General features: G+C 59.0%; 1 protein-coding gene across 2 annotated transcripts in view; it reads right to left on the bottom strand.

The window, feature by feature from the left end:
* The window catches only part of ITGB4 (integrin subunit beta 4), a 33200-nt gene extending 12608 nt beyond the window's left edge, over window positions 1-20592 (bottom strand). Inside the window, exons 1-27 of one of the 2 annotated variants that reach the window (XM_055575159.1) lie at window positions 20575-20592; window positions 19932-20059; window positions 16290-16378; window positions 15063-15145; window positions 14747-14848; window positions 14399-14603; window positions 13333-13429; window positions 12974-13145; window positions 11773-12036; window positions 11407-11496; window positions 11003-11125; window positions 10378-10542; window positions 10150-10226; window positions 8767-8969; window positions 6781-6884; window positions 6581-6679; window positions 6314-6443; window positions 5614-5736; window positions 5411-5517; window positions 4641-4674; window positions 4260-4451; window positions 3898-4001; window positions 3549-3607; window positions 3384-3407; window positions 1937-2085; window positions 1671-1850; window positions 729-877 (exon numbers count right to left, since the gene is read on the bottom strand). In XM_055575159.1, coding sequence (XP_055431134.1) covers window positions 729-877; window positions 1671-1850; window positions 1937-2085; window positions 3384-3407; window positions 3549-3607; window positions 3898-4001; window positions 4260-4451; window positions 4641-4674; window positions 5411-5517; window positions 5614-5736; window positions 6314-6443; window positions 6581-6679; window positions 6781-6884; window positions 8767-8969; window positions 10150-10226; window positions 10378-10542; window positions 11003-11125; window positions 11407-11496; window positions 11773-12036; window positions 12974-13145; window positions 13333-13429; window positions 14399-14603; window positions 14747-14848; window positions 15063-15145; window positions 16290-16368 — 3114 coding nt within the window. In that variant the 5' untranslated portion in view covers window positions 16369-16378; window positions 19932-20059; window positions 20575-20592. Of the gene's footprint in view, window positions 1-728; window positions 878-1670; window positions 1851-1936; window positions 2086-3383; window positions 3408-3548; window positions 3608-3897; window positions 4002-4259; window positions 4452-4640; window positions 4675-5410; window positions 5518-5613; window positions 5737-6313; window positions 6444-6580; window positions 6680-6780; window positions 6885-8766; window positions 8970-10149; window positions 10227-10377; window positions 10543-11002; window positions 11126-11406; window positions 11497-11772; window positions 12037-12973; window positions 13146-13332; window positions 13430-14398; window positions 14604-14746; window positions 14849-15062; window positions 15146-16289; window positions 16379-19931; window positions 20545-20574 lie in introns of those variants that run through there. The other variant, XM_055575160.1, reaches the window with a different exon arrangement.
* Window positions 20593-22025: the final 1433 nt, after the last annotated feature.

Below are 22025 nucleotides of genomic sequence, written 5' to 3'. Positions count from 1 at the left end.
TGCCCTGAAGGATTGGTCCTATGGCCTGGCTGACAGAGGGCCTGCCTGGCAATGACAGCCTGGGGACATAAGGCCTGTGATCCCCCGTCAACAAGGCCAGAGTCCCTGGGCCATGGCAGAGGGGGCAGTCTATTTCTTTGAAGAGTGTCCGGGTGGATCCTGGAATGTTGCAAGGGGGACACGGATGGTCTGGACATGATGAGGCCTTATTCAGGGCATCACTGGCCTTTTTGGTGAAAGTGAAAGTGAAATTGCTCAGTCGTGTCCGACTCTTTGCCACCCCATGGACTGCAGCCCACTAGGCTCCTCTGTCCATGGGGTTTTCCAGGCAAGAATAGGAGTAGGTTGCCACTTCCTTCTCCAGAAGATCTTCCTGACTCATTTGAAAAGACCCTGATGCTGGGAAAGACTGTAGCCGGGAGGAGAAGGGGACGCAGAGGATGAGATGGCTGGATGGCATCACCGACTCAATGGACATGAGTTTGTGTAAGCTCCGGGAGTTGGTGTTGGACAGGGTGGTCTGGGGTGCTGCAGTCCATGGGGTCGCAAGGAGTCGGACACGACTGAGCAACTGAACTGAACTGATGCCCCTGCTGCAGGGTGGCAGGGGAAACGTGTCCTTGGGAGGCAAGCCTGTGGCACAACCAGCATCCAGAGACCCAGGATGCCACTGTGTCCAGCCCCCACTGGGCCCTTGGGATGTGCCTGACCTCGTGGCAAGGACTCACCCGGTTGGCCTTGGCGGTGTTGTCCTGCGTGCGGTAGGAGACCTGCGACTTGCCGCTGTCCAGGATGCGCCGGACCACGGGGATGCGGGCAACGTGCTCCCCGCTGCTGACCAAGTACTCGGGCTGCTCAAAGGACACGATCCCGCTGGCTGCAAGGAGCCAGGCGCTGGTCAGGGGTCTTGACCACAGTCCCCCTCTCAGCCCCTGCCCTCCCTCTGGCCCAGCCCGGTCCAGACTTCAGGAGTCTGCTTTTCACCCCTCACCCCTCTGCTCTCTGGGGAGGGTGGACAGAGGTGCTGGGAAAGTCTTCCAGGAAAAGTTGACAAGGCTGGAACAGTGTCCAGCTGACATCCTGGAAGAGTTGGGGCAGAGAAGGGAGGCCAGGCAGCGGCAAGACCAGAGACGAGTGCTGAGACCGAGGGCCGGGGCAGAGCAGGCCTAAGTCCTGCGGCAAGTGGGGAGGAGGGGTCAGCAACCAGAACAGGCCCTCCGGACGCCGGAAGGATGGTTATGAACAAGTCCAGGTTCCCCGAGGAACTAGCAGGGAAGGCAAGGTAGGTGATGGTGGTGTGACGCCTTGCCCGCCCTCTAGGTAGGCCTGGGCAGAAAAAGCCCCAGGTCCCTTCTTGCTCTGATGTCCTGGCATCCTGGGGACCCATTTAGTCTCAAGTTCAAAGGCCACAGGAGAAGGAGAGGGTCGTGGGACGGCCCCAGGAGAACTCAGTACCCTCTGGTGATGATAAGAGAAGCCCCATACTGAGCACTTATGAGAGGTACAGCCACAACCCCCTCACAAGAGCCAGATACCCATTTTGCAGATGGAGAAACCAAGGCTCAGAGGTTCAGTCGCTTGCCTAGGCCACATGGCCAGGTCCCACTTCCACTTGGATGTGAGGAGAGACAAGGGTCCCAGAGTCCCCTTTGGCCCCCATCCTGACCGACCTTGCTCCTTGATGATGGTGATATTGACCAGGCGACGTCCGAGGGTGGCGGTGCCCACAGGCACATCGATGGCCTCCACCAGCAGCTGCTTCTCATCGTCGTCCTCGGGCCGGATAAACAGAGGCACCCGCACGTCCACCAGCTCCACACCCTCCTGGAATTCCACCATGCCCCGGGCATCTGGTGGGGAGCCGTCAGACAGGGGTCAGGGGGCTGCACGGGGGTGGGAGCTGAGAGGGAGGAGCACAGGGAGCCTGCCCACCTACCCTGGTCTGCGGTGAGCGTGTAATAGCCGGGGGCCACCTTGAGCTCATGGAAGGCCCCCTGCTCCACGTGCTTCTCCGTCAGCTTCAGCAGGGCCTGCTTGGCCGAGCGGGGAGCCATCAGCACAGTGTCCACAATGGTGTGGTCCTGCCTGGGGGCGGGGCGGGTGGGGGGTGTCAGGCCAGCTGGGAGGCTGCCACGCATCCCTGTCCACCCCTCCTGCCTTTCCTCTCTGCATTGGGGCACAAGATTCCAGGCAGCAAAAAGCAGTTTTTTCAGAGCCAGACAGACGCAGAGGCCCGGGCTGGCCCTGCCGCCGCCCCCTGCAGCCTCAGGGTCCTTATCTGTGAGAGGAGGCTCCTCTCCTTGCCCACCTCTCCCAGAAGGGCTGATGACGCACATGTAGAGGCGGGGCAGCAAAGATGCCAAGGGGACAGGCCAGACTGCCTGGCTGCAATCCTGGCTTTTCATCTTAAAATATATATATTTTTTAACCCAACCGCATGGAAATTGAACCTGGTCCCTGGCAGCGAAAGCCTGAGTCTTAACTGCTGCTCCTGTGTTGTGCTGTGTCGTGTCTGACCCTTTGTGACCCCATGCACCGTAGCCCGCCTGGTTCCTCCGTCCATGGAATTTTCCATACAAGAATACTGGAGTGGGTAGACATTCCCACTCCAGGAGATCTTCCAGGCCCAGGGACTGAACCCGTGTCTTTTGTCCTTTGCACTGGCAGGCAGGTTCTTTACCACTGAGCCACCTGGGAAGCCTTAACTGCTGGACCACCAGGGAATTCCCCTGGTTCTCTGTCTTAATGGCTAGGTAACCTTGGGTAAGTTGCTTAACTTCTCTGATCCTCAGTTTCTTCAACTATACAATGGGAATAGCCATGACACCCACTTGAGTAAGATAACCACACACATGAGTCCTTAGAACAAGGCCTGGCCGGTGGTCAACACTCAAAGTGCCAGTCTCAATGGTTCTTACTGACAGTGATGTGCCCGGTGAGAGCTGTACTTTGTCTTCTTGGTATTGAACCCCACCCCACTCTTCCCTGGGGGGTCTGGGACTCGGGGTGGGAACTGGGAAAGAAGTGCGTCACCCACTGGACCAGCTGGTTGGTAACCAGCGGCGCCTCCAGGATCAAGGCCTTTGGCCTCAGAGGAGGGCTGGCTCTGGGCACCGGCCATCCCTGGTACTGGGTGGGGGCTATTGCCCGTGTGAGGCCAGGGACTGGGTTGGCTCGTTTCCCTGTGGGTTTCTTGCTCTCATACAGGGGCTGGCTCTCGGTGAGGGCTTCGTATGGGTATGTGTTCAGTGAAGGACAGACCCGGACAGCCCTCCTCTCCCATGGGGTGGAAATGATGGAGATGGAAGTGGGGATGGGGGAGGTGGGGACAGGGGAGGTGGGACTTGGGGCTGGTACTGCCCACGGATGTGTCTTCGACTCACTTTTTCCCGGCGTTGGGCTGCTGCCTGTGGGGGACAAAGTGAAGACTGTGAGCCAGATGGTCCCTAAGGGGCAGGGATTATCTGCTTGGGAGAAATCCCCTGGCATCAGCTATGGGAGCAGCGCCCCCCCACCAACCAACCCCACCCTGGGCGCCCAGGACCCACCGGAACTTGGTCTGCTGGAGGTTGTGAGCGCCTGTGATTTGTCGGTACACCTCGTTCAGCTGCCGGGCAAGGGAGGGCTGTGAGGCTGGGGCCCTGGGGGAGCCCCTGCACCCAGAGGACCTCCTGGGCATGGCTGGGGGTGTGGCCACAGGCACGCGCAGTGGATCTACCCTGCTGGAAGCATTCATGGGGGGCAGATCCGAGGGGACCCCCAGCCACTCATGTGTCCGAGAAAGCCCTTCTTTCCCACCCGGACACATCCAGGCTCCAAGGCAGCTTCCCTCTGCCCTCCTGCCACCCAGCTCACACCTGGCCCAGACGTGCCCACTGCCTGGGACCAGCTCCTTACATTCTCCTCCACCTCCTGGCGCAGCTGGTCACATTCTCGCGTGCCAGGCTTCAGCAGGTTCTCGGTGCAGAGGCGGGCAAGCCGCAGGGACAGTCCGTAGGGCACTAGGGCAGGCGAGGAGGGGGGTCGTCAGTCCCGCCATGATGGGCACCACAGAAGCCTCCTCCGGAAGCCGGGCTCGGATTGGGGGGGCACCGGGGGCGTATACACTTCAGGAAGGGTAGGAGGTGGCCAGCCCTGTGCCTGCACCTGATACCCAGAGAAAAGAGAAACGCCGGATCCCGGACCGGGGAGCAGTGGTGAACGTGCCCCAGGCCCCAAGGGCAGCGCCAGGAGACGCGGTGCCCAGCCCCGGCCCTCACCCAGCTCCGAGGGGTTGATGCCCGCAGCGTGCGAGGCGAAGCCCGGCCGCTGCACGTTGTTGGTGATCTTCCATCTGACCGTGTCGCGACCCTTGAGGTTCCCGCTGCGCAGCAAGGGCGTGTCCAAGTGGTCCGAGGCCATCAGGTTCTCTCGCAGCATGTAGTGGTCTTCCTTGAAGCCCACCATGTGACCTGTGGGACCTAGGCCTCAGTACGGGGCTGAGGGGCTGCTTCCTAGACCCTCCCCCACCACACCCCACAGGTGGGACCTCCCACGGTCCCCGGCCTCTGTCCCAGACTTGGCACCCTGCTTCCCCTCCACCCCTGCTGAAGGAAGGAGCTGTCAGAGGCCCACCGCCCCCGCCGAGGCCAGGCCCGTACCTCGGTTGCAGCAAGGGAGAAGGGCCAGGCAGGCCTAGGAGGCAAGGAGGGCGAGGATGAGAGCTGAGACGGCCGCACCGGCCCAGGGAAGTCCCTCCGGCCACCGCCTCCCACCCACGCCAGTGGTCCAGAGGGGTTAGCAGTGCCTTCCCCAGACACCGGGATATCCAGGCAGTTACAGGGGCCTGGGTGTGGGCACAGAGGTGAACAGGGGCAGAGGGTACCCAAAATGCATGCCTTGGGACTCTGGTCCCGCCATCTACTCTGGAAAGGAAAAGGTTCTGTGATCAAACCCCTTTGGGAAGCACTGAATTCCTTCCCCATGTAGTTTCCTTATGCAAACAACTAGCTCAAAGGCTCTGAGAAGCCCTGCAGAGGAGAAACCACTTTCTCAAAAGTATTTGATCACAGAACACTTTCTCCCTGTAAGACGCATGAATACGACCCTGGGGGCTGCCATAGGGGCGCCTCTGCCCCCTTCAGTATCCCACACTGGGCCATGCTCTGCACTCTCCTGTCTCCGGTCTTTCCTCCCAGGGAGACGGCCAGCTCCTGGTGGGCAGAGCCCTTCCTTCCTTCTTGTTGGTTCTCGTGACCCTTTGCATGCGGCTGACCCCCGGGCCAGGGACTCCCAGGAGTCCAGCCACTGGTGGCTGGCGGAGGCGAGGGGCTGGGGTGGGGACGGCACCAGAGCTGGGCGGAACGTGTGGGTTCCCTTGGCCTCTGCCCCTACAGGGACCCCAGTGGGGTGGGGACCGGGGAGCCCCCACCTTGCAGCAGGCACAGTACTTCCAGCAGAGCAGCAGCAGCAGGACCGGGAACAGGAGGAGGAAGATGAGCAGGGGGATGAGCCACCAGAAGGTGCCCGGGGGGCATTCTAGGGAGGAAAGAGGAGGAGGAGGGAGCCAGTGCCATCCCCCGACGCGGGTCTGACAGGCCACCCAGGCCCACCCCTGCCGGCCCGCCGGCTCACCCTTCCTCCTCTGCACCAGGACGGTGCTGTTGGGCCCGGGGGCGCTGTCCCCCTCCACGGTGTAACTGTACGTACAGTCGTCCTCCTCGTCCCGGAAGGAGCAGTGCTCCACCACCTCCTCCGCTGCAGACACAGACGGTCAGCAGGGCACCCGACCCCAGCCTGGAGCGCCTCAGGGCCTGGCAAGGGGTCCGCACCTCACCACAGCCTTGCTCTGGGGCCCCACCCTGCCCATCACAGGGTCGGGGTGGAGGGGAGGAGGCCTCTCCCTGGGGAAGAATGTGAGTTCCCGGCAGACTGTGCACACGGGGGGCGGTGAAGTGGGGGCTGCCCTGCCCAGGACCGTCAAAGCCCACAAATCTGTGCCTGTCCTGGGCATCACTCAGGAGCTGGGCTTCTAGAACATTTTTCTGACCCAGAGGAAAGGAGACTGTGTGCCCCAGGGCCCGTTTTTGTGCCTTCGCTATGTTCATGGCCCCCTCCCCAGGACTGGGTGCCCTGGCCAGACTGTGCGTCCCCTCCCTGGGTCTGTGTGCCCAGTCTGGATTCTGTGACCACTCCCCAGGCCTGGAACCCCTCTTCTGCCTGTCCTCACTTTGGACTACGAGCCCCCTACCCGGCTCTACAGCCCCGCCCTGATGAGTGACACCCCCCCCTCTTAGAAGTCTCCCCTTGCCCAGTTCTCTTGCCTGCCCTGTACCTTTCTTCAGCTCATCCACCATCTTGACCTTGAAGCTGCACTCCTCGCATGTGCGCCCCTTCTTTTCACCGGTGCCCCAGGCCTGGCACTGCACGCAGGAGCGCAGGTCCTCACAGAGGCCCAGGTGGATCTGGGTGGGCAAAGAGGAGGGGCAGACGGGTACTGTGCTGGGTGGCCCCTGCCAGGCCCGCTCCCGCAACCTCACCCCCTTGGGCAGCTCCCATGGCGATGGGTCCCCGAGCCCACACCCAGCGAGTCTGGCCTCACCGCTGAGTAGTTGATCTCGCAGACGGTGTCCGTGTAGAGCGACTGTTGGTTGCAGTGGCAGCGGCCGCACTCGCAGTGGCCACGCCCGTTACAGAGACCCTGAGGCAAAAGGAGGCCCCCATGAGCCAGCTGCGCCCCATCCCTGTCTGCGAGGGGCCCCGCCCACCGCCCCCCGCTGCCTGCCTCAGGCCCTGGCCCACCCCGTTACTGTCGATGCAGGTGGCGTTGCTGAGAGGACAGTCACAGCTCAGGCCTGTCCAGCCAGGCTCACACACGCACTGACCCATGGAGCAGCGTCCCCGGTCTGCAAAGAAGGGGAGGCGAGAGTGGAGAGGCACATTTGCTCCTGCAGTCCAGGCTGCCCACCCGGCGGGGCTGCCTCGGGAGCTAGGCTGTCTCCAGCCATGGGCAGAGCCGTCTCTTCCTCTCTTTCCTGGAGTTCCCTTCTCTCCATTTCCCCCAGCTCTATTCTGCCCTCTACCTTCCACTCTGCAGATGGCGTGATCACCCCAAAACACAAATCCAGTCACATGTCTCCCCTATTTAAGAACCTTTGATGAATCCTGGCCAATGCAATAAGGTAAGAAAAAGAAATAAAACATACGTATTGGAAAGTAAGAAACAAAAAACTGTCATTATTTGCCAGTTATTTTGGTATTTTGCTATTTGGGGACATTATCAGAAATGTCCCCAAAGAGCAAGAAGAATCTATAGATAAGTTGCTAGGTTACATAAGTTAGTTGAGCAAGGTGGCTGGATACAAAGTTAACATATAAAGAGAAAATGAAATTAAAACCTCCAATGACTCCCTTTGCCCAAAGGATAAAGTCCAATATCTTTGCTACAATAGGGGTTGACTAACTGCAGCCTGCAGGCCAAATCCAGCTCACCACCTGCTTTTGCAAAAGTGTTACTGGAACAGAGCCACACTCATTTGCTTCCGTATTGCCTATAGCTGCTTTCTGCTACAAAGAGCTGAGCAGCAGTGACAGAAAGCGTTTGGCTTACAAAACTGAAAACATTTAATGTCTGGCCCTTTAAGAAAAAGTGTGTTGCTGCTGCTAAGTCGCTTCAGTTGTGTCCGACTCTGTGCGACCCCAGAGACGGCAGCCCACCAGGCTCCCCCGTCCCTGGGATTCTCCAGGCAAGAACACTGGAGTGGGTTGCCATTTCCTTCTCCAATGCGTGAAAGTAAAAAGTGAAAGTGAAGTAGCTGAGTCTTGTCCGACTCTTAGCGACCCCATGGACTGCGGCCTACCAGGCTCCTCCGCCCATGGGATTTTCCAGGCAAAAGTACTGGAGTGGGGTGCCATTGCCTTCTCCGAGAAAAAGTGTGGACTAGACTAAAACTGGATACATCCTGGCCTGGAATCCAAACCCCTCACACTCTGGCCCTGCCTCCTTTCCAGCAGCATCTCCCTCCCTTCCTATCTCATGGCTCCACCTGTGCTAAATACCTGTCTTTCTCCAGACATCCTGGGTTCTCCCTTCATTTCTCTGAGTGCACTGTGGGGTAGGCAGGTAAAGAGAAGAGAAGGCAGATAAAAGCAAGAATGAAGGAAAGAGTAGACCCCCAGTGGCAAGTACACAGTTGGGATTTAATAAGTATTTGGTGAGTGGATTTTCATTCAATCTCCTCCATTTACCCAGTCAGTCCTTCCACGTGGCCCCTGTGGGTTCTGTGGCCCTTGCCCAGTTCCAGAAACTCTGGCCAGCCTATGGGCCCCTGGCCTGGACCCACACTGTGTTGGGCCCTGTGGGATGCATTACCCCAGGCCCTGCCTGCCAGAGATGTAGCACCTTCCAAGAGAGGAAAGATCACCATGCCTTATAGCACAAATCCCTGAGACCGCGCTGGGTAGTACCCACCCTAGTGGGATGGGAGAGTGGAGAAGAAGGTGAGTGTGGACTGGAGGACCTCAGGGGAGCCAGAGTCTTAAACATAAGAGTAATGTCATGCTGGTAGGGGCCTTGGGCATCAAGTTTTTGGAGGAGGAGAGAGGTCCAGGTTGGGACTGGACTTGGGGGAGGCGCTCAGGGAATCTGGCCTGCACATGCGGATTCTGACTCCTGGTGTGGCCGTCCCAACTTGGGCTCTGATGGGAGAACCAGTGGGGCAGGGTGTGGGCTGGGCACCCAGGCCACCCCCAAAGCCCTGTACCACCCCACTTGGGTCAGCAGCTCACCATTGCAGAGGAACCCAGAGGTGCGGGGACACTGGAAGTTGTCGTATTCGCAGAACTGACCCTCGTAGCGGCCTTCGCCATAGCACACACAGTGGCCACACTGGCACTCGCCCCGCCCGGAGCACAGCTTGTCCTCGCCCTCCCGCCGGCAGGGCTGCAGGTCACTCTGGGAGCCGGTGGAGCAGTTACAGGTCTTGCCGCTCCTGCGGGATGAGCCCGTCACTTCCCCACTGCCCAGCAAGAAGGCTGGGCCTTCACCGTCGCATTTTACAGATGAGGAAACTGAGGCTCTCAATGGGTCTAAGTTAAGCAGACAGTAGTGGTTGAACTGAACTCAAACCTCAGTTCCCTGAGACCCTCCCTCTGTCCGCTCAAGTCACGACAAATCTGTTCAATGTCTTGAAGCTTGAAAAGCCCTTACTCTCACTATCACTCATTTGTGACTCACTTCTGCTCAGGGAATAGGGGCCCATGGCTCAAATGTGCTGTGTACTCAGTCGTGTCCGACTCTTTGCGCCCCCATGGACTGTAGCCCGCCAGGCTCCTCTGTCCATGGGATTTTTCCAGGCAAGAATACTGGAGTGGGTAGTCATTTCCTTCTCCAGGATGGCTCAGATACTAAAGGTTCAAAAGGGATGGAGGGCAAAGTCAGCCTCCCCCTCTGCCCGACCCACAACACCCTGTCCTGATTCTTAAATGACTTTGCAGAGATAATCCGATATCAGTTCAGTTCAGTTGCTCAGTCGTGTCCGACTCTTTGCGACCCCATGAATCGCAGCAAGCCAGGCATCCCTGTCCATCACCAACTCCCAGAGTTCACTCAGACTCACGTCCATCGAATCAGCGATGCCATCCAGCCATCTCATCCTCTGTCGTCCCCTTCTCCTCCTGTCCCCAATCCCTCCCAGCATCAGAGTCTTTTCCAATGAGTCAACTCTTCGTATGAGGTGGCCAAAGTACTGGAGTTTCAGCTTTAGCATCATTCCTTCCAAAGAAATCCCAGGGCTGATCTCCTTCAGAATGGACTGGTCCAGGTATTTTTTCAAGAATTATCCAGGGTTTTTTTGGGGGGTGGGGGGGTGTTGCACTGGATGGCTTGCAGGATCTTAAGTTTCCGGATCAGGGAATGAACCCACAGCTCCAGCCATGAGAACACCAAGTCCTAACCACTGGACCATCAGGGAATTCCCATATCCATGTTTTTCAAAGTTCTTTGAATTTAATCCAGCAACTGGATGTGCCCCTTTCTCAGCCTTTTCTATGCCTGGCTGCCACCCCCTCCTCAGCCTGCCTCCATGGTATGCCCAGCATCAAGCACTTGCGGGCCCCTTCACTGGGAGCTGCTGGCATCCTGGGTGCTGGCTTCACCCCCACCACACTTACCAGCCCTCATGGCACACACAGTGTCCACACATGAAGTCCCCATGGAAGTTGCAGCGAGATGACCGCTCCTCTTTTTGCTGGAATGAAATCGTGGTGGGGTGGAGAGGGGAGGGGGGGGAGATGCTTGCCGCCACCCCAAAAAAGGGAGCTCTGCTTTGTTACTCGGGTCCCCGGACAGTCAGCTAAGCCTCTCCCTGCCCGCGCCCCCTGGGCGGGGCCGTGTCATACCAGCTCACAGGAGCACACATCACAGATGATGCCCACGTCCATCCGGAGGCCATTGGAGAAGGACGGCTTCAGATGGATGGTGCCCTTCTGGTCTGCCTCCAGCAGCTGACACACATGAGCCCCGTCCAAGTCCTCGATGGCCCGCAGCTGCACTTGGTATGTGCCCTGCAGGGACCCCGTCTTTAGCTGAGGCAGGCCTGGCTAGACCAGCCAGGATGGCAGTTCTACCTGAAAGTTCTCGGCCCTAAAGCTTCAGCAATGTGTCTGGCCCCTGGCTCCCAGCTCCCTGCCTGCCCTTGCTCAGGGCTCCCAACTCGCTCCTCCAGGCAGAGTCAGGACAACAAGGGCCTGACAGTAAGCAGGGCTGCCTCCGGCCCGCTCATTCAGCTGGGCAACCTGGGCTCCATGCTGACTGATTTCCGCTTTACAGCTGAGCACCAGCCAAGGGCAGTGCAGAGCTCACCCAAGGGCAGTGCAGAGCTCAGCCAAGAGGCTGCTCCAGGGGCTTCAAACCCAGATCTGTCTGACTCGGGAGGTCACGCTCTGGATCTCTGTTTGGGTAGATCCCACCCCGCAGGGCGCTGTCCCCGTCCTCCCCTGTCTCAGGGCCCCCACGGAGGCATACCACTTCCCCTCGCCGGATGAAAAAGGACCCTGTGTCCGTCTTCTGGAACATCCTAGAGGTGACCTCTGTCCGCAGGCCTCGAGGACTGTCCAGGGCCCGAATGTCCAGGTTGGAGCGGATGCGCTAAAAGGGGGCAGGTTATCGATGACCTGGGAGGTGGGCCCCAGACCCATGCACCGTGGCCTGGCTGCCTGAGCTGCAGTCTTACCTACATGGAGGCCTGGGTGCTGGGGGGTCATGGGAGCAGAGCCTGCAGGAGCCTGGGACCAGGCCCGGGGGGGCTCCTCAGGGACCGCAGGAGACCCTTCTGCCCTTCCATCCTGTTTCCCAATCCTCTGTCATTCAGCCATCTCTCCCACTCGCCCCCGCCGCCCTCGGACCCTGGAGCCCGCACTGGCCCTCACGTTGAAGGCTTCCTGCAGCAGATCGACAATGTTGGACGAGTCCTCCTGCAGCACCCCCAGTGAAGAGACGGGGAAATACGACGACAGCCTCTGTGGGGGAGAAAGTCGGGCCCGGGGCGCAGCCTCTGATGAGCGTCATCGCTCCGGATCGAGACAGGAGCTTTGGGGCTCACCCACTTTGCGGGTAGAGGACGCTCTCAGCTCCCGCCTGCTGGGGAGTGGGGTTGGAGGATGGGCACATGACCGCCTCTTCCCACCAGGGCCCATCCGAAGTTTTCGGAAGGAAAGAAAGGAGGGTGGGGGTGGGGGTGGGGGTGGGGGTGGGGGTGGGCCCCTCCCCCAGCCCAGGGAGGCCCAGCCCCTCACCTCATAGTAGCTATAGGAGTAGTTGGTGACGGCAAAGATGGGGATGATGTTGTGTTGGCCGAGCAGGCGCACCAGGGTGGGCACCGACGGGTAGTCCTGCATCTTGTACTGGGTGTAGGTGCCCGTGGGGTCCAGGTGGCACTCCTCGTCGTTACGCCTCATGATGCCGGCCAGCACGTTGGCCCCGTCGGCCTCGTAGTGGAAGGCCGACTCGGTGGAGAACACCAGCAAGTGGGTGCTGTCAGGGCGCCAGCCAATGTCACTCTGGGGAGAGCAAGAAGGGGGTGCCCGTGGAGCAGGCGGCCTGCTGACGGCAACATCACAGCGCCGCACACTGCCATGGCACAGGCGCATCCCAACGCAGCGCTCAGCAGGGACTCGGGATTCACAGCCTCCGTCAGCAACGCTCATGACAAACAGCGCTGGGAGGATGACCAGGGTGGGGAAGGGACACAGAAACCAGCCATGGGGAGCGGGAAATGGACGCAGGGACTGTACCCACAGCGGGCACCATGCAAGATGGGAGCCAGTTTCAGCCAGCTGTCCCCTCAAGGTCTCAATCACTCTGCCAGCATCTCTCAACTGCATAGAAAAACGGACACCACACAATGTTCAACAAAAAACTTAAAACAGGGACAGCAGCGCATGGCCACTTGTTTGAGAAATATATAGGGTGGTTTTGGAAACCGTGTTTATAAAAGCAATAGGCGGGGGAAAAAAAGGGCAGAACTATAATCTGCACTGATTTCGACTACATAAGGGAATGATGCACGCTGGCGGGGTAGCAAGCAGCTGGCTGGCTCTGTGATGGTGGTGGAATTATGGGCAATTTCTGTTCTTTGTTTTCCAAATTGTCTATAACATCAGTGCATTATTTTTTAAATGAAAAAATTGATGCGCACGTAAAAAGTGTCCTCCTCTAGCACAGCTGGAGATGGGTATTAGCAGGGAGCTTGGGCTCGGGGCACTTAAGATTCCAGAACGCCGAGGCTCAGGTCCGCCTTGGTGACCAAGACAAAACCAGGGTAAGACTGCTCAGGCCCCAACACCTCTAAACTTGGATTGGAATTGAGGGTCCCCCAAAGGCTCTGAGCTTGTCTGAGGGCATGGGGGCTCCAGCCTGGCACCAGAGCAGGCCAGTGGGCAGCTCTGTAGAGAAACACAGCCCTGGTCTAGGCCGGAAGGAGGCTCCCATGCTCACAGTGCACACGGCCGTCTGCAGGATGGCATCAAAACCTCCTTCGGGGGCATCCAGGTTGCCTGAGATGCGCTCCCCCTTCAGCTTATTCCGGAACTCCTCCACGTCTTCCGTCAGGCTGATGACATTCTTGAAGGAGAAGGGGGGGTCGCTGTTGGGCCAGGGTTCCTTCAGCCTGGGAAGGTGGGAAGGGGAGCGTCAGGGAGAGAGAAAGTCAGGGAAGAAGACCCCCATGCCCTGCGCCCACTCTCCTTGTGGACCACCCCCTTGGCTCAGTGCAACCCCAAGATTTTCAAAGTGCCTGGGTGGAGAGGAGGTGGGCCACCTGGCCAGGACCCCTGTCCACTCGGTCGATCACTCACTTCTCAGGCCTCATGTCCGTCTGAGGGACGCTGACTTTGTCCACGAACTTGCCAAATCCTATTGTGTAGTCGCTGGTGAGCTGCCTCAGGACCTGAGCTGGGCATCAGTAGGAAAGACAGGGGACAGCTGAGGGTGGGACGAACGGAGAGTGTAGCACGGAAGCAGACGCACTGCCATGTGTAAAATAGTAGCTGGGGGGGGATTCTCTGTGTGGCTCAGGGACCTCAACCCCGGGCGGCTCTGTGACAGCCTCGACGGGTGGGATGGGTGGGAGGTGGAGGGGGCTTCAAGAGGGAGGGGGTCATATGTACACCCATGGCTGATTCATGTTGGTGCATGGCGGAAACCAATGCAATATTGTAAAGCAATATCCTTCAATTAAAAATAAATAAACTTTTTAAAAACAAAAAGAAGGGGCAGCTGAGCCCCAAGAACCCCACATCTACATAGGTGTTGGGGGCTGGTTTGGGAAGGAGGAAGAGGAAGAATAACTTAATAACTTAACATCAACACTCTGCATGTTTGGCATCAGCTCGTGCACACAGCAGCCCTGTCATTATTTACAGATGAAGGGAATGGGACTCAGGAGACCTGGAGTCATGCATGCAGCAAGTTGGAGGGGGTGGGTGGGGAGCTGGACCAGCCGTCTGTTGAGCTCGGACTTAGCCTCATAGCAGCTGGGACCCTCCTTGTCAGGACCAGAAGAGGGCATTTCCTGGCGGTCCAATGGCTAGGACTCTGGGTTTCCACTGCAGGGGCAAGGGTTTGACCCCTGGTCAGGGTATTAAGATCCCACAAGCCACATGACACGGTGCAGCCAAAAAAACCAAAAAGGACCAGAGGGGGTCTGGGGCCCACCCAGTGGGGCCCTCCCTCTGTACTGCTGAATGGTTATTGGGGGTCTGGCCAGGACTCTCCTCTGAGAACGGGGAGAAGGAGTTCTTGGGGTGCTCAGAAGTCCTGTCCTTCCTTGAGGAGTGGGTATAGCTAGCCTGAGCCCTGGCCTCCTGAGCAGCTGGGGGCGGGGGGCACCCTCTCCATGCCCCGCAGTCTTCCGCTCCATACCCAGATCCTGCCCCATCTTCTTGAGGTTGTCCAGATCGTCAGACATGGAGTTGGAGAAGTCCATGAGGATATACAGGTCCATGGGGCTCTCCAGGGGCTCGAACACCTGCAGCTCGAAGTGCCGCTCCTCGCCCGGCCGCAGCCGCACCCGCAGCGCCTGGGGGGACACCTGGCTGCGGCGCAGCATGGTGTCGATCTGCCTTTCCTGTGCCCAAGGGAGGGGGACAGCTGGCTGGAGGGTCTCTCCAGATCTAACGGAGAGACCGCTCAGCTCAGCCAGAGGACCCCATAACACCCCATAAGCAGCCAGCCTTGAGTTTGCCTCCCCCGACCCCTGACCCCAGGCACCTCCGTGATCTCGAAGCTGCTCTCCATGACCACCACGCTCTCCAGCCGGCAGCCGGCAGCCAGCAGCTCGGCCTGGGTGTTGCAGCGCCGTTCCTTGAACGCCTGGCCAGAAGGAGACGGAGTCAGGGGGCAGTGCCCGTCCCCGCTGCTGTCCTAACCCCAGATTTACACCCCTTGATTTTCCTGAACCCTTGCCCGTTCTCCCACGCCCACCTGGCCCGAGGCTGGGCCGAGGGTGTGGCAAGTGTGGACTTGGCCAGAGCCCAGGGGTGGGGCGCACAGGCTGGGGAGGTGGCCGGGCTGCGCAGCAACACACCTCGTCCGTGCAATAGGCGCAGTCCTTGTCCACGCGGATGCACTCAGTACAGCTCTTCACCTGGGCCTTCTTGCAGCGGTTTGCTGCGGAGCAGAGCGGGGTGGGCCCACTGAGATGGGTCTCACCCAGGGCCAAGCCCTTCCCTTAAGCATCCTCATTTGAAAGAGGTAGGGACTCTCTCCCAAGATACAGAGGGAGAAACAGAGGCCAATGGCTATGTGGTTAGCAACCTGCAGAGCCAGGTCTCAAACTGGGACTTTCCACCCAAGTCTGGAGGGAAGGAGGGTAGGGGCTGAGACGGAGGCGCTGGCCCATTTGCTGGCGGGGACACCCTAACCAGCCACCCTGCCTGCTCCTCTGGGATTGTGTTTCGTTGATCAGTGTCCCTAGTGCCAAGCCTATGCCCTGCACATGGTGAGTTTTTAATAAATAAAGGAGGTGAAACTTCAGTTTCCCCAGAGGTTGGGATACCCTCTGGTTTTGTTCAGTTAAAATCACAGTGAGGGGAGGGAGGAGGGAGGAGGGTTCAGGGTGGGGAACACATGCATACCTGTGGCGGATTCATTTTGATATTTGGCAAAACTAATACAATTATGTAAAGTTTAAAAATAAAATTAAAAAAAAAAAGAAATTGTGAGATAACCAAAAAAAAAAAAAAATCACAGTGAGGACCCGCTCGTGCTAGTGGGCGGGGCCCCTGGACTCAGGAAAAGGAGTGCTGTTAATGTTTAGCAGTGTCTCTGGTGAGGGCAGGGAAGCCCTGACTTGCAGCATTTACCGATTTCCAAAGTATAAATGTTCCCACCATGGACTGCTTTGAGCTGCCAGCCATGGCATCCACGGACAGGCACTATTCTATCAGTAGGAGCCCTTTGCAGACTGCAGACACTCAGAGAGCTGGTGATGATCACCTTCCTCTCCTTCAAATTCCCATAAAATCTTTCAACTCCGCTGTCCAGGCCTCAGCACACCCTGAAAGCTCCTGCCTTCTCTGAGTGGATGTCTTTCCCCTCCTTTAGACCAAGTCTCGTTGCGCTTCCCTTGGGCCACGCAGCTCAGGATCATGGCTCCGCAGCCCTTGAAGTGGGTGGTGGCTGTTTGTTGAATGGCTGAGTGAGGGTCTGGGCAAGACAGAGAGCCTCCCCCCACACCCTGCTACCTTAAGGGCAGTGTCTTGAAAGTTGAGGCCCCGCCAAGAAGGGTGCTGCAGGGGTGTGTCTGACTCACCCATGTGCCCGGGGAAGCTGACGCTCAGCAGGGCTGCCAGCAGCAGCCTGGTCCACGGGCTGGGATGTGGCCCTGCCATCCTCCTCTTCCTGTAAAACACCCACAATTGACACACGATGCCTGACAACCCTGGTCCACGTGTCAGCTCACTGGGTCCTCGTCAGAGCTCCACCGTTCCCACTGCACAGATGTACAAACTGAGGCTCTGAGAACTTTAGTGACGTTCTGAGGCCACTTGGCCTACAAGTGGTAGGGCCCAGGACCCCTGATCCCTCTTTTCCTCTGCCCCCTTCCTTGGCATCCCTAGAATGGCCAGATGCCCTGTAGGCCTACGCCCTGCCAGGGAGGTCCCCACCCTCTCACCACCGAGGACTCTGGGCTCTGAGCTTGTCCCAGTGCTAGGCCTTTTGTACTGGGCTCCCCGGAGGGCAGACCAGGGATTTTTCCACCCTCGCCTTTCAGACCCCACTGGGTTGCGTCAGGCTTGGCAGGGACAGGGCCACCCTAGAGGGTCCTGGCCCGCTTACTTGCCCTTCGGTGATGGGATACAGCCCAGGAGGAGGGGGCCCTCTGCAGTATTTGGGGCCTGGGGAAGGGAGGACATGATTTGCTACTCAGCTAAGTTCTGTAATGGCTGCCTGGCCCATCAGAGGAGGGCGTCCCCTCACCTGTGCCTGCCCGAGTTGAGTGGGGGGATCCTGAGCAGATCACCCTTTCGAAAGTTAGCCTGGAGGGGGATTAAAAACTCCTGCAGCCCACTCATACACACACACACTGCCAGCCACCCCAGGACACCCCATCTGCCTTTGCTTCACTGTTTTTTTTTAAATGATTTATTTATTCATTGTTTTTGGCTGTGCTAGGTCTTCCTTGCTCCATGGGCTTCTCCTTAGTTGCGGTGCACAGGGTTCTCCCTGCGGTGGGTTCTCTGCTTAGGGGTCCCGGGCTCTAGGGCACAGGCTCAATAGTGTGGCACACAGGCTTAGCTCCTCCTCGGCGAGTGGGATCTTCCCGGATCAGGGATCAAACCCGTGTCTCCTGCATTGGCAGGCAGATTCTTTTACCACTGATCCAGGGAAGGCCCCTTTGGTTCAACTATTAAACTATCTCAAGTCATTTGTGACCTTCTCAGTGACATCCCTGAGAACATTTCAAGATGGACAGCCTGCTGAAGAGAGGGGCTGGCCAGAGGCGCCTGGCCTGGCAGAGCTGAGGGCAAGAGTGACCGCCCCGGCTGCTTTCTCCAGAGCCAATCACCCAGCAGCCCGAGACTAGGCCATGCCTACTGGCCCTCATCCTTGGCTTGTGGGGCAGGCACCCCCCAGGCTCTGGGGAGACCCGAGGGGCTGCAGGAGGGCATGCCTCCGTCTCTCCGAGGCAGCCACCAGGAGCTCCAACACATCCGCAGGCGGTCAGCTGGGGAGGAGCCCGCCTCTAAGAGGGGCCTGGGGTAAGGGTGCCCCAAGCCAGCTGAGAAGGGCTGCTTCTTGGGGGGGAAATGGTTTTCCTGCAGCCTTGGGGCACAGGCACCACACCCACAGGCTACACAATACTGGCTGCTTCCCCGGGCCTCCCTGGGGCACCATTACACATGCAGGTACAGGCACTTCCCAGCCGGGCTCTTACTCACTCTCCTGTGCCCACAGGCTGGGCACACAATGGGCAAGGGCCCAGCATGTTACGTACATAATCGCCATTTAATCTGCATGGGAACCAGTGGGGGAATGACCGCCTGATCCCCTTTGTCCAGATGAGATGGGGCAGTGCAGCAGCAGACCCCCTGCCCCATTTAACCTTCACATTATATTCAGAGACTAAAATAGCAGCGATGCACACCGAGTGTTGTGTTTGACTCAACTTGTGTTTTTAAAAGTTTTTTTTTTTCTTTTTTAAGGCTGAATCTTGCAGCATGAGAAATTTTAGTTCCCCAACCAGGAAATGAACCTGTGCCCCCTGCTTTGGGAACATGGAGTCTTAACCACTGGGCCACCAGGGAACCGCCTAAAAAGCTTTTTTGCTTTTGGCCACACCAAGTGACTTGTGGGACCTTGGTTCCCTGACCAGGGATTGAACCCAAGCCCGGACAGTGAGAGCACCGATTCCTAGCCACTGGACCACCACTGCATGCATGCTCAGGCATGTCTGACTCTCTGCTACCCCACAGACTGGAGCCCACCAGGCCCCGCTGTCTATGGGAGTTTTCCAGGCAAGAATACCGGAGTGGGTTGCTATCTTCTCTTCCAGGGGATCTTCCTGACCCAGGGGTCGAACCCGTGTCTCCTTCATTGGCAGGCGGACTCTTTACCACTTTGCCACCTGGGAAGCCCTGGACCACCAAGGGGACTCCCTAAAAAGTCTTCAAAGTAGTCATTGGTGGGTGGAAAAATAATATCTCACGTAAGAGTTAGGACTGTGGGCTTCCTGGGAGACGTGCCTGTGGCGGCACGGGCAGAGCCCTTGGGACACGAACTCTCCAGGCTACTCCGGGTCCCACCAGGCGCGGGGCCTTTTTATGTAGCAGGCGGACCCGGAAGTGAGTGCTTGCCACCCGCTGTTATCACATAGCGGCACACCCAGTCTGGCAGGCTCGGGGACATACATACTCTTGGACACATGCTATGGCCCACATAACATGGGCTCAGTGTTCTCCTGATACCTACCCCATGGGAGCCCCCGCCTGGCACATCCGCACCCACCCTCCACCGCTCTCTTCCCTCCTGCTTCCCTATCCTCTGGCCCCTCTGCTCCTCTATCACCTGCAGATTCAAGGCCAAGGAGACAGACAGACACCCCTTCCCCACTGTCCCTCCTGCTCTCCTTTACCCGCTCAGCCCCCCAGGACAGAGACCCGCAGCCTTCACTTCCAGCTGTGGTCCGAGGCAACCACAACCCAGTCCAGCCTTGGGCTCAGGGTGTGGCCAGGCCACTGGGGAGAAGGAGCCCAGGAGGAGCCATCTAGAGGCCCCCACCTACAACCAGACAGGGCCACCCGGGGCTGAGAGGGTGGGGACGGGGGGCGGGGGGGTGGCTGGCCCTGGAGGAGGTCACAGTGGTGGGCCGTGAGGTCAGGAGGGCTTCCTGGAGGAAGGGTTTCCTGAGCTGACTTTGGGAGCAAGGCAGGCGTGTACCCAGCCAGGAGGAGAGGAGAGTCAGGGAGTCCCCAGACCCCAGATGGACAGTGGCACCACCCAGCTAAATCGGAGGGCCTCTGCCTCTATTGGGCTGCTTCTTTTTGAACCCCAGAAGTGTCCAGCCCAGTAGGCCACCCGCCGGGACCCTGCCCACCACTTCTCCCAAGCTCCCACCCGACTCCCAGACCTCTCTCCCTGCTGCCCTCCTCCATCCAGAGGTCTGACAACCAAGCGCCTTCTCCAGCTCTGCCTGTTCCCTTTCCCCCGGGGGTCCCCTGGACACACCGGGGCAGGCTGGGCACCTGCCCCGGGCGGCTGGCCTTTAGGAAAGGAAGAGCTGGGAAAACAAAAGCCGCCGGTCCACCAATCAGCTCCCCCGTGGGGCTGCCAGCGGCTGGGGTGCGCACTCCCTTTCCGCTTCTCCCCTCGGAGATCTCCTAGAGAGCGCCCAGCCTCGGCGGCTCGGGGCCCTGGAGGGGCGGGCGGAGTGCGGGGGGATGGCTGGACTTACCTTGGTGCTGACTCGCGCCCTCCCCGCGCTGGGCTCCGCTCGGCGGCTCCAGATGCGGCGCGCGGGCGAGCCGGGACGGTGCGGAGGGCGGGCTGCAGGGAGGGCGGGCGGCGGCGGGGAGGGGACCGCTTTATGGGGCGGGAGGCAGGTAGGAAGGAGGCGCTGGTGAATCAGGCCGGCCGCATTCCTGCGCGCGGCGCGCACCTGTCGGGGCAGGAGCCGGGCGCTGCCGCCTCTGGGCCCGCCCCCCGGAAAGGGCTGCGGCTCTCGCAGCGCCCTGCCCTGCTCCCCGACCCAGGGCGGCGGGGCCGGGGAGGAGTCACCCGCCTCTCTCCGGTCCAGCCCCGGGAGCGGAGCCTCCTCGCCCCTCCGGGCTTCAGTCTCGGGGGCAGGGGTGCCCCCAGCTGGAGGCGGCCTCTCCTAGCCCCCTTCTGGGACCGCCGTCCCTCACCTCCAGACCCTGGGCCGGGAGCCATCGCCCCCGCCCTGGGGAGCCACCAGGAGCCCCAGACACACAACCCGACAATCAACGTCGCGCACCCCCTCTCTGTGTGCCGGCACTGAGGACAAGCCCTGGGCTGCCCCAGGCCAGGTCTGCCTTCCCAGCATCTTCTTAGCCTCCCCAACTCCCCAGCGCACTCACCCCGTGTGCACAGAGGGAGCTCTGGGCAAGAACTGATTCTCTGAGTGTCTGCAGACAAGCTAATTAAACCTTCTTAAAGCAAGAGTAATGCCCCTCAAGAGGCAGCACCCACCTGAGGTGGAGAGACACTCGAATGGTTACAGCTGTTCTTGACAAGCTGCTTCACAAATCTGACACCCCCCCCACCCACCCCCCTCCCCCGTCCTCCCCATCCTCTCTCAAGTGCTGATGGTTAAGTGATTAAACTCTCTGGTGTTGTTCCATGACCTCAACTTGGTCTTTTTCTCTGGCCCCACCTTGTACAAATGCCCCCTCTCTCCCCCAGCCAAGCAGCTTCAAGTCAGCATCCTTTTGCAAACAGGGACTGGGGCTCTTTTACACCAGGCTGGTCCCTTTACTTGGGGTCTTCCCACCCTCACCCAGCCTGGTTTATCCTCCTTATCCTTGAGGGCCTTATGCTGATGTCACATGCTCCAAGGAGCCTCTTTGACCTCCCTGAACCCTGGACTGGGTTGTGTGCCCCTGGGGCATGTTTTTTTTTTTTTTTTTTGTCATTTGCCACACTGGTTTGAAATAATCTGTTTAGGGATCTCTTCCCTATTGCATGGTGAACCCCAAGGATGGACACGGTGTAGCACATCTTTTGATCCCCACCACCTAGCTCAGTGCCTGGCACATAGCAGTTGCTCAATAAACGTGTAGTCAACCCAGAAGGGATCGTCACATGGCCTCCCTGAGCCTCAGTAGTCTCATCTGTAAACAGACGCAAACACCGCCAGCTCTCAGAGTGACCCTAGGAACAGCTGGGATTGACTGAGGAGCCGCCAAGGACACCAAGCGCTCACTGCAGCTGCGCGAGCCACAGGTCTCCCCTTTGCCACCTTGCCCAGTCATCTGAGATCTGCTCTGCATGGGCCAGGGGCTCAGAGGCTGGCTCCTGGAGTCGGGAGCTCTGCGGCAGAAACCCCAGTTTGGTTGGGGTACCCAGGTCATGCCCTACGGATCTGAGCTACTCCAGCAGTCGCCCAGTCCACCCCGGGAAATACAGGCTCAGGGAGCAGCTGCCGGCACCATCCATCAGGAGTGTACCCCACAGTGGGGGCTGCTGATGCGCCCTCCGAGAGAAGAAGAGCCCCGCCCAGAGGCAGTAATGCCACAGACCCCACTGAGCCCAGCAACCCCTTCCTCTCCTCATTCCAGACCCTTTTAAAAATGACTAATGGAGCACTTCCCTGGTGCCTCAGTGGGAAAGAATCCGCCTGCCAATTTAGGAGACACGGGTTCCATCCCTGGTCCTGGAAGGTCCCACATGCTGCAGAACAGCCAAGCCGGTGCACCGCAACTGACTGAGCCTGCGCTCTAGAGCCCAGGAGCTGCAACCACTGATGCCTGCGCACCCTAGAATCCATGGTCCGCAGCAGAGGCCTCTGAAATGAGAAGCCCTCACACCG

Source organism: Bubalus kerabau, chromosome 4, assembly GCF_029407905.1.
Source record: "Bubalus kerabau isolate K-KA32 ecotype Philippines breed swamp buffalo chromosome 4, PCC_UOA_SB_1v2, whole genome shotgun sequence".
NCBI classification, from domain to species: domain Eukaryota; kingdom Metazoa; phylum Chordata; class Mammalia; order Artiodactyla; family Bovidae; genus Bubalus; species Bubalus kerabau.
This window is presented reverse-complemented; position numbering and strand designations above follow the sequence as displayed.